We start from the raw sequence: 7301 nt of genomic DNA on the forward strand, positions 1-7301 counted from the left end.
ACAGGAGGCTGTGCACCTACAGAAGGGCTTGCTCATCTTCCTAGACCTCTGCTCTGCCTTTCCTGTGGTTCCCAGTCCAGGCTCTCTCCATTTCTCTTTTCCCCCTACTTTTATTGAGATAATTGACATAAAGTCTCCTCCATTTCAAGGCCTTCCTGAGCGTTGGTGTAAAAGCTACCTTTTCCCCAACTTTCTGGCTTGTGCTCTGACTCAGAGTTTTTTGTTTTTTGTTTTCGGTTGTCCTGGATCTTTGAGTGGGGGCTACTCTCTGCTGCAGTGCGCAGGCTTCTCACTGCGGTGGTTTCTCTCGTTGTGGAGCACAGGGACTAGGTGTGCGGGCTTCAGTACCTGCGGCACGTGGGCTCAGCTGTGCAGCTCAAGGGCTCCAGCCCACAGGCTCGGTGGTTGCGATGCATGGGCTTAGTTGCCCTGAGGCTACCACAGACTTTCATACATTAAATACTGGCTCCTCTAGTGCCCTGTAAAGGCTGCCCTTGGCCACTTTGGCACTACTCATAGGCCTTGCCACCCTGCACTGTACATTTTTCAGGGAAAACAATGTCCTTATTATTGTTTAGTGAGCTTCTAATATATATATTTTTTTCCTTTTTTTGAATCACTGTTCACACACTCCAGGGAAGCCTCTTAGGCGTAGTCCAGTCTGTGTGTCCCCGATGGCAGGGAGGGGGCGGGGTAATCTCTGGGGCCCAGCACCTCACCATGTACCGAGACCCCAAAGCTCGTGTGCGTCTCCCACCTGACACCCAGTCCCTCTGCACTTTCCCCACCTAGCAGCCCGAGGGGCTGACACAGGGAGTGGGGCAGGCAGGGAGAAAGGCAGGGCCCACTCCCAGCAGAGCAGGTTTGCCTTCATCCTGTTTAGGTAGGTGAGCTTCTGAAAAGGTCATTCGAAAAGAGTTTGTCTGCTTAAAAAGAGAAGATTTTTGAAAACTCATAATCTCTCAGGCCAGCCCTTTCCAGATTAGAATAATCCTACCAGCTAGAAGGTTCTTCGTTACTCTGAGCTGGGGCCTGCCCCACTGCACTGCCATGCCATGGGATTTGGGTCACGTGCCTGGCGATCCCTGCAGTCTCTAAAGGCAGCTGTTAAGTTTCCCCAGGCCTCCTCACCGAGGGTCCCATTTTATAGGTGCAGGTATCTCATGAAATGGTAGGTTGCTTTGGATGCTTAGTTCTGTTCTACTTGAAAAATTAAGATATTTTTGTTTGACAGATCCCATCGCGTTCCTGCCTCAGGGGACCTTAGGGATTGTCATCAACCAGGGACGTCAGGGGAGATTTGGAGCATTTTTTACGAGCCTTCTACTTCGATTTCCATCTTTAAGAAGAAGCTCAAGTGTCAGAGTCAACCAGATGACCGTAATCCTCTTGTGAGTGACTAAAAGCTCTCCCTCCGTGCCCAGGACACAACATCCCTCTGCACTCAATGCCCCTGGGGACTGCCTCTCCCATGGTTTCCTTCCACCGACTCTTCCCTGCCTCACCTTTGGCCTCCTCTGGGGCAGCAGTCTTCCGACTGGGCGGGCACCTGACACAGGGGCCGCTTGGCCTGGATTCAACCTGCTTCATCACCACACTCAGGAGAGAGACTCAAGGTCCCCGGTCTGTGCCCCCTGCATCTCACTCTGATCTAGGAACAGGGGTTGGGACAACGGGGCCTGAGGTGACGGGGTGATTGTGTCAGGCATGGGGCTCAGGTACATTCTAGACAACTGTCAGGTAGTGGGTAAGTAGCACTTCTCAGTTTTGTCCATGCACAGATGGCTTTCTCCTGGTCTTTCTGCTTTGGAACAGGCCAGGCAGAGAGAGTTCTGAGGCTTTCCCGAGGGGTGGCCTGGTCCAGTACTCCTGGGCGTTAGCCACCCCACCCATGATGTAGGCCCATGCTCTGCGCTGGCTCTGGGCTCTGGGCAAGGATGGGTCTCCTCCAACTTGGAAGGCCGTCAGGTCAAACCTGACACCTTCACCCGCGGCTACTTTCTATGGCTTCTTTGTGCAGCTTGGTGACCAGCAGATAGGTTTGAGGGATGATAGGTTTGAGGGATGGTCATAAGAAATGTCCAGCCATTCACGCAGCAGACTTCACCAAAAGCTTTTCTAGGTGCTCAGTAACTCCTCACTGGGTTTGCTGGCCTCATCCCTGAGCAGCTTGAGGTCCCATGGAGCCCAAGCCAAGCCCCGTCTGGTGACTCCTAAGCTGCCTGTCTGTTCAGAACAGTGTATATGGCGGAGCATCCAGGCAGCATCTTATGACCCCAGGCACCAGCAGTCCCTCCTTTAATTTTCCCTCCTTTTAAAAGAGGATGAGAAATTCCCCGTGGCCTGGGCGTTCGGTGGTCTCCATGCCCCTTCTTATGGGGATAGGGTGGGCTTTGGAATGGCTTGGTGGGAAGGAGAGGGCTCTTGTCCCTGGTCCCACATCCCCTGCACCACCACCCCCCTGCCCTGACCCAGAGGGGAGCCACAGAGAGTGGTGTGCAGAGTGCGGAGGGAGGGCGTGGGAACTGGAGCCCCTCCGGGAGAGGCCTCCGGAGATGGAGAGCTGCAGCTGCAGTGGCCGTGGGTGGTAGAGTTAGTGCCATCCCTCACAGCAGCTGGGAGGCGGGCCCGGCCCCCGCGGGCGGGCCTGGCCTTTCTAAGAGAGAGGCTCTCCTGTGGCCACGTAGGCCTCGGGCCTCACCGCTCCCTGTTTGGGCACTTTGCCCCCCTCCCCCAGCCCCTGGGCTACTCCTTGTTTGGCCTTCCCAGGGAGTCTGCCACACTGGCAGCTGTGTGCACCCGGCTCCCAGAAAGACACAGGGCCACGTGGGGCCGCAGGGAGGTGACCCCAGCAGCCAGAGACACTGGGAACTGGCAGGAGGGGAGAGTCAGACTGGGAGACGGAGCAAGCCCGCAGGAGGGTGGGGGCACTGCCCCAGGCCCTGGGGGAGGCTTTGATCTGGAAAGGCAGTTCCCCCGGAGCAGCTGTCTGCCGGCCCCCGGGATCTGGAGACAGGCCTGCCACGTGCAAGGACCACTGGGATGTATGGCATGTGCAGTCTCCCCTCCAAGCTATTCCCGGCCTTTGTGGAATCTCCTCTCAAACACAAGTGTCAGGTGTGTGCGGTCACTAGGTCCCTGAGTAACACAGAGGGAATGTGGGATCGCGGCCGGGAGGGCTCTGCCTGACCAGGAGCAGTTGCTCGAAGCTGCGGGCTCCCTCTGATCACTGGCCCTGGTGCGTCCTGTGGGCCCACCTGCTGTCGTCACACTTGGTGACTTCAGGTCACCGTGTGTCTGAGCAGCCGGAGGAGCCCTTTCTCAGAGATCCCCAAGGTGCTGGAAGCCCAGTGCTATCCTTCCTGCCACCCCAGGTGCAGCCCAGTGACCCAGGATCCACTTACCATCCCAGGAGCAGCCCTGGAAACCCACACCGGCCTCAGAATGGCACAGGGGGAGAGGGCCATAAATTGTCCCAGGCCGAAGTCTGTAAGCCTGACCTGGCCATGGCCTTGGCTGGAACCTGTCAGTCACCTGCCCAGAGGGGCCCCCTGCACCTAAGTAAACACTTGAGACACAAATTGCCCCAGAAGAGGGGAGGTGTTTACACCTAGGAACACCCAAGGGGGCAGCACTTGATCTGCTAAGAAACCACTTCAGAGGCGAGAAAGTAGGGGTTGGAGGGGACTGGAAAGGGTGACCCTGAGAAAAGCACACAACACGGGCTTAGGTAAGAGGAAGTGTAGAGGCTCCGGGGACTGTGGTGGATCAAAGCATCCCTGCTCTGGGGTGATGGGGTGCTGCTGGGACCCAGGCCCCTCCTCAGCCCACACCCCACTCTGGCCAGCTGGGGAGCCTGGCCTCTTGGCCCGTGGAGAAGGCGAACAGGGCTCGTGTTGTTCCCCAAGTGGCCAATGGCACACAGAACAGAGAAGGAAGAGGAATGAACCCAGGTGCCCGCACATCAGAACAGGGTTGAGGCCCCCCCCACTTTCTGGGCGTGAGCGAGGTAACCAGGTTGCTGTAACTTCTGAAATGTGGGCTCTGGCTCACGAGTCCAGTCGGCCAGAAACCCACAGAGATCAGAGCACTTGCAGGCGCAGCTGTCCTGGCCCTTCTGCCAAACCCAGGGGGGAGGGGGCGGGCCCCCCCTCCCCAACCGCCTCCCTGCCCATTGTCAGCCCCTGGCAGGAGTGGTCGGACCTGCCTGCTCCGTATCCAGCCAGGTCGTCCTGACCCCAGTGTCACCACGCCTCTGTGAGTCCTGGCACTTCATCTTCCCGAGCACTTGCAGGTGGACGGCCTCTGAGGTCGGCCCCTGGTCTGACCACACCCCGGCCTCCCGTGGAGCCGGGCCGGCCCACAGCCCGCAGCCCTCTTGGTTCCCAGTCTCTCTTGCTGTTTGATGTCTGCTTTTGCTGCCACCTTGGGAATGTTTAACCTTCTGATTGTTTCCTCTGGTGTCTCGTTTACCTTCCTCACTGTTCTACCTCCTGGCTGGGGCTCTCAGCTTAGCCGCCCTGGTGTGGGGTGTTTCTCTTCCAGCCGCAGCTGCCTCCGCTCCTGGCCAGCTCAGGGGGATGGGGCCTCACCCTCGGCCTGCAGACCCCGGGGGGCCCATCTCCTAGGTTCCCGTCTTGCCGAGTTGAACACACTCAATGAGGCAGCAGTGGGGTGTGGGGGAAAGTCCAGGTTAGTCTGCTGCTTCAGAAAGGACGTGTCGCCAGGAGCACCTGGTGGGGGTGGGGGCTGCTGCCGCGGGGTCCTCACGGCGTCAGGACCACCCACACCCAGACTCACCTTCCCAAGGGGCTCCTGACTCTGGATGACAAGGCTTTACCTGTAAATACGCTCTTAATATGCAACTTTGAGAATAAAATAGAAACATCATGTATTTTAAAATATAAGATGAAGTGTGACGCACTGTATACAATTTAATATATATTTTTAGGATTTTGTTATTTAAGAAAATGGAATGTAATGGTACTTAACTTTTACAAAAGAAAGAAAAATGTTATTTTTACCGTCTGGAGAAAATAAATATTCTCATTGTTGTAGAAACTGCGATGGGCCCAGGGTTGTTGTGTTTATAGGAGGCTCCCAAGACCGTGGGCCAGGACGTTGCTGTGCTAGGGGACCGCAGGCTTACCCCAGGTCACTGCCTCCCAGTCGCTCAGCTCTCGTCTGTGCCTCTGACCCCCAGCCGATCTCCGAGTGGTGAGGTCTGAAGAGTTGGGATCCCACACCCACAGGGCGGCCACAGGCGAGGGCACAGGACCCCGGGTCTGAGGTGGCCTCAGGCCGGTCAGTCCAGTGTCTGCTCCCGTAAGATGCACAGCACACCTGGCTCAGGAGGTCGAGGAGGTTGGCGAGCTGCATGGCTCTCATCCACATGGTTCCCTCTGCCTTTCCGAGCAGCCGGCACTTCCTCTACCCTTCCCCCCACCCACCCCTTCCTTTTTAACAACAGGGAAGAAGCGTGGGTGTGAGTTGCCCTCTCCTGTGAGGGCTGTGCCCCCAAAGCCCCTTTCAGTGGGTCCTGAGGAAGCCGAGCATCAGCCTGTGGGACCCAGCTGCAAGGCTGGGGGTGTAGAACAGGGAGCCTGTAAAGGATTTCCGTGGAGGAGCAGCGTCAGGTTCCCAGTTGAGAAGCATTTCCCACTTGCACTCGGGAAATAGGTCAGAGTGAGGTTAAACCAAGGGTGAGGAGGCCAGTCAGAGATGCTGAGGGCCTACCCGGGCCCCCAGAGCGGCGCTGTGGTGGGAGGGGAGGGCCTGAGAGAGAGCTGGCTGTCTCCACAGGGCCCGGCTCACCCCTATCGCCGCACCTGCCACGTGACCTTGGGTGAGCAGCCCCTCAGGTACCTGTTTTCTCACCTGTTAGGTGAGGGCAGTTACAGGGCTCAGGTCACCTGGCTGTGATGAGTTGTTACCTGTGGTATGTTTTCAATAAGCGGTAGCTGTTCCTTGTTTTCTGGAATGCAGCTGGTAGGTGAAGAACAAGGTGCTGCCCAAGTGTCCTGACTTGGCTGCTGAGGAAAGAAAGGCCGGTCTCTGCGGTAAAGGACACGAAAAGAGAGGAAACGTGCTGAGCTCTGTCGGGCTGAGTCGAGGGAGGTCCCCATGGGATGTGGAGACCGCACTGTCAGACCCTGGACAGGCGGCCTGAGGCCCAGGGAGGGTCAGGCCTGGGGGCTGCGGCCTGTGGAAGCGGAGGCACAGCTGACATCCCTGGGGTGTGTCTGGGCAGGAGCAGCTGAGGATAGTGTCACGGACACACTCAGGCAGGTGGAGGGGAGCCAGGGCAGGGCTGGGAGAGGGGGCAGCCCCAGGAGCCAGGCTTCCGCCCCGCCTGGATCAGGCTGCTGCTGGCTCTGTAAGCCCCCAGGTCCAAATTCTCAGGAAGCGATTGGCCGGGCAAGGCCTCCAGCACTGCCACCTTAGACACAGACGTGCTTCTCGGACTGCTGCCTGGACCACTGGCCTGAGAACCCCTCGTGTGCTTGTTCGAAATGTAGGTTCCTGGGCCCCACCCCAGACCCACCAGAATCCCCGGGAAGACCCTGACTGATGCCGGCGCTCACTGAAATCTGAACACCCTTTTACCTCGTTTGAGAAGTTTGGTCAGTAGTCACCTTCTCCTCTGAAATGAATTGTCCACTCATGGACAGCGGCCTTAAGTTCCACTGGCCGCTTCCTCCGCTGTCCACAGAGTACTGGTTCCTCAACTTAGAAGGCCATATCGCTCCAGAGATTCATCGAGGGACAGAGAGGGCAGGGCACAGCAGTCATTCCAGACGCTTCTCCGGAAGGTGGTGCCTTGACGTGGCGGTTTCACCACCGCCCCTCCCCCACCCCACCCTCAGCTGGCGCCTCAGAGGCCGGTGTCAACTTGAGCGTTCGTTTTCTCTGAGTTCTCCTCTTTCCCAGAAGCTCTTGCCTGCCCCTGAAGGAAAATACTAATATTTTTAATGGCTATTGGAGAACAAATGGGGCAGCCTTACTGGTGAACTTCTTAGAGACGGATCCGCCTGCAACAGAAAAATACATGCAGTCAGAACGCAGGCACCTGTCCTGCCTGAAGCAGGGCCAGGACGAGCCCTCCTCTCGGCCCATCTGAGCAGACTCAGGGGACCACTGACCTTGACCTCGTCTCCTTGTTCTGAACCTGCAAAATGGGACACTAAAACCCGCCCGCCCGGGAGCTGGCACCAGGGCAGCGTCAGCCTCATCCTCTGTCAGGCAACCAAGGGCCTCCCTCCAGAGACGAAAGGCCTGGACAAGGACGACCTTGTCTTCAA

At 57.5% G+C, this 7301-nt stretch overlaps 1 protein-coding gene and 1 long non-coding RNA gene across 3 annotated transcripts in view; one reads left to right on the top strand and one right to left on the bottom strand.

Annotated features, from left to right (window-relative positions):
* The window catches only part of KREMEN1 (kringle containing transmembrane protein 1), a 54381-nt gene extending 49320 nt beyond the window's left edge, over positions 1–5061 (top strand). The window contains exon 9 of the mRNA XM_070769787.1: positions 1235–5061. Coding sequence (XP_070625888.1) covers positions 1235–1403 — 169 coding nt within the window. The 3' untranslated portion in view covers positions 1404–5061. The remainder of the gene's footprint in view (positions 1–1234) is intronic.
* Positions 4922–7301, bottom strand: LOC139176772 (uncharacterized). 2 transcript variants are annotated; one of them, XR_011561222.1, is made up of 4 exons: positions 7143–7301; positions 6607–7031; positions 5934–6032; positions 4922–5343 (listed from the first exon to the last, which is right to left on the bottom strand). It is a non-coding gene; the product is annotated as an uncharacterized lncRNA (long non-coding RNA). The 2 variants fall into 2 exon arrangements; XR_011561221.1 differs by having other exon boundaries at positions 5934–6054.

The sequence above is a fragment of the Bos indicus genome, chromosome 17 (genome assembly GCF_029378745.1).
Source record: "Bos indicus isolate NIAB-ARS_2022 breed Sahiwal x Tharparkar chromosome 17, NIAB-ARS_B.indTharparkar_mat_pri_1.0, whole genome shotgun sequence".
Taxonomy (NCBI): domain Eukaryota; kingdom Metazoa; phylum Chordata; class Mammalia; order Artiodactyla; family Bovidae; genus Bos; species Bos indicus.